The sequence below is a fragment of the Monoraphidium neglectum genome (assembly GCF_000611645.1).
Source record: "Monoraphidium neglectum strain SAG 48.87 unplaced genomic scaffold scaffold03153, whole genome shotgun sequence".
Taxonomy (NCBI): domain Eukaryota; kingdom Viridiplantae; phylum Chlorophyta; class Chlorophyceae; order Sphaeropleales; family Selenastraceae; genus Monoraphidium; species Monoraphidium neglectum.
Window position 1 is genome coordinate 6,485 of NW_014010475.1, and position 1,065 is coordinate 7,549.

Here is a 1,065-nt window from a genome sequence, read left to right on the forward strand (position 1 = left end):
CGCGCGCGCACGCACACGCGCACGTGCATGCGTGTGCGCGTGAGCGTGTGTGCTTGAGTGCGTGTGTGCGAGTGCGTGCACGCGAGTGCGCCCGCGCTTGTGTGGCGGCAAGGCCTCGCCGTTCGCGGCCCCTTGCCAACCCCCTGATGCTGTCAGCGCATGCAGACACAGTGCCTCAGACCACAACTGTCTGCCCCTGACACCCCAACCTCCCGCCCACCCAGAATACTCCACCCGGCCCAACCCCAAGCAGCCCTGCCCACCTGCCGCCCCAGCCGCCGCCTCCAGCGCCGCCGTCCGGGTCGAGATCGTCGGTCCCCGCCATGCGCGCCACCCCCATCGCCCGCTGCCGCGCCAGCACCTCGGCCAGGGCCCTGCGCCGCGCAGCCGCGGCTGGGTCCAGGCCGCCCGCGGCGTCGATGCGCGCCGCCTCCTCAGACTGCAAGGTAATGGGGGCCCGGGAGGGGGAGGGGGGGCCGTCGATACTACCCCCACCCCGACCCCGCCCAGCGCTCCTGCACACGCCCCAGACGCGCGGTGCCACCTATCCATCCGCGACACACCAACACACCCGACACGCACCTTGCGGGCAACGTTGGCTGCCGTGGGGTAGGACTTGCGGCGCGCCTCCCTCCACTCCGCCACCTCGCGCGCCTCCTGCATGCTCGCGGGAGCCCGCACCACCGCGTCCTTCACCTGGGGGCAGGCCGCAGGGCGGGGGGGAGCTTGAGGGGGTCGCTCGGAGGGGTGGCGAGGCGTGCAGAGCAACTGCAATGGCGACTGCAATTGCAATGCGGAGCGCGTAGCGGATGGGGCGGGGTGGAAAGCGGCCTGGGGTTGGTGTCGGCCCCCGGCTCCCACCCGGGTCACCTCGATGGGGGCGGCCGCATCCAGCTTCTTCTGCTGCTTGCGACTGACCTGGCCGTCGCCGTCAGCTTGCGTGGGCCCATCACCAGCGGGCGGGGCCGGCCGCTTTTGCCCCGCCGCCGGCAGCTGCGGCGGCGGCAGCTGCTGCTGGAACCCGCTGGGAGGGCCGCGGCCGCCGCTGGGGCCGCCCCTCCCGCC

At 73.7% G+C, this 1,065-nt stretch overlaps 1 protein-coding gene across 1 annotated transcript in view; it reads right to left on the reverse strand.

The window, feature by feature from the left end:
• Window positions 1-663, reverse strand: part of MNEG_12265 (hypothetical protein) — a gene marked incomplete at both ends in the record, with an annotated part of 2,608 nt that extends 1,945 nt beyond the window's left edge. The window contains 2 exons of the mRNA XM_014039265.1: window positions 264-439; window positions 583-663. Of these exons, the coding sequence (XP_013894719.1) occupies window positions 264-439; window positions 583-663 (257 nt within the window). The remainder of the gene's footprint in view (window positions 1-263; window positions 440-582) is intronic.
• Between the last annotated feature and the right edge of the window lie 402 nt (window positions 664-1,065).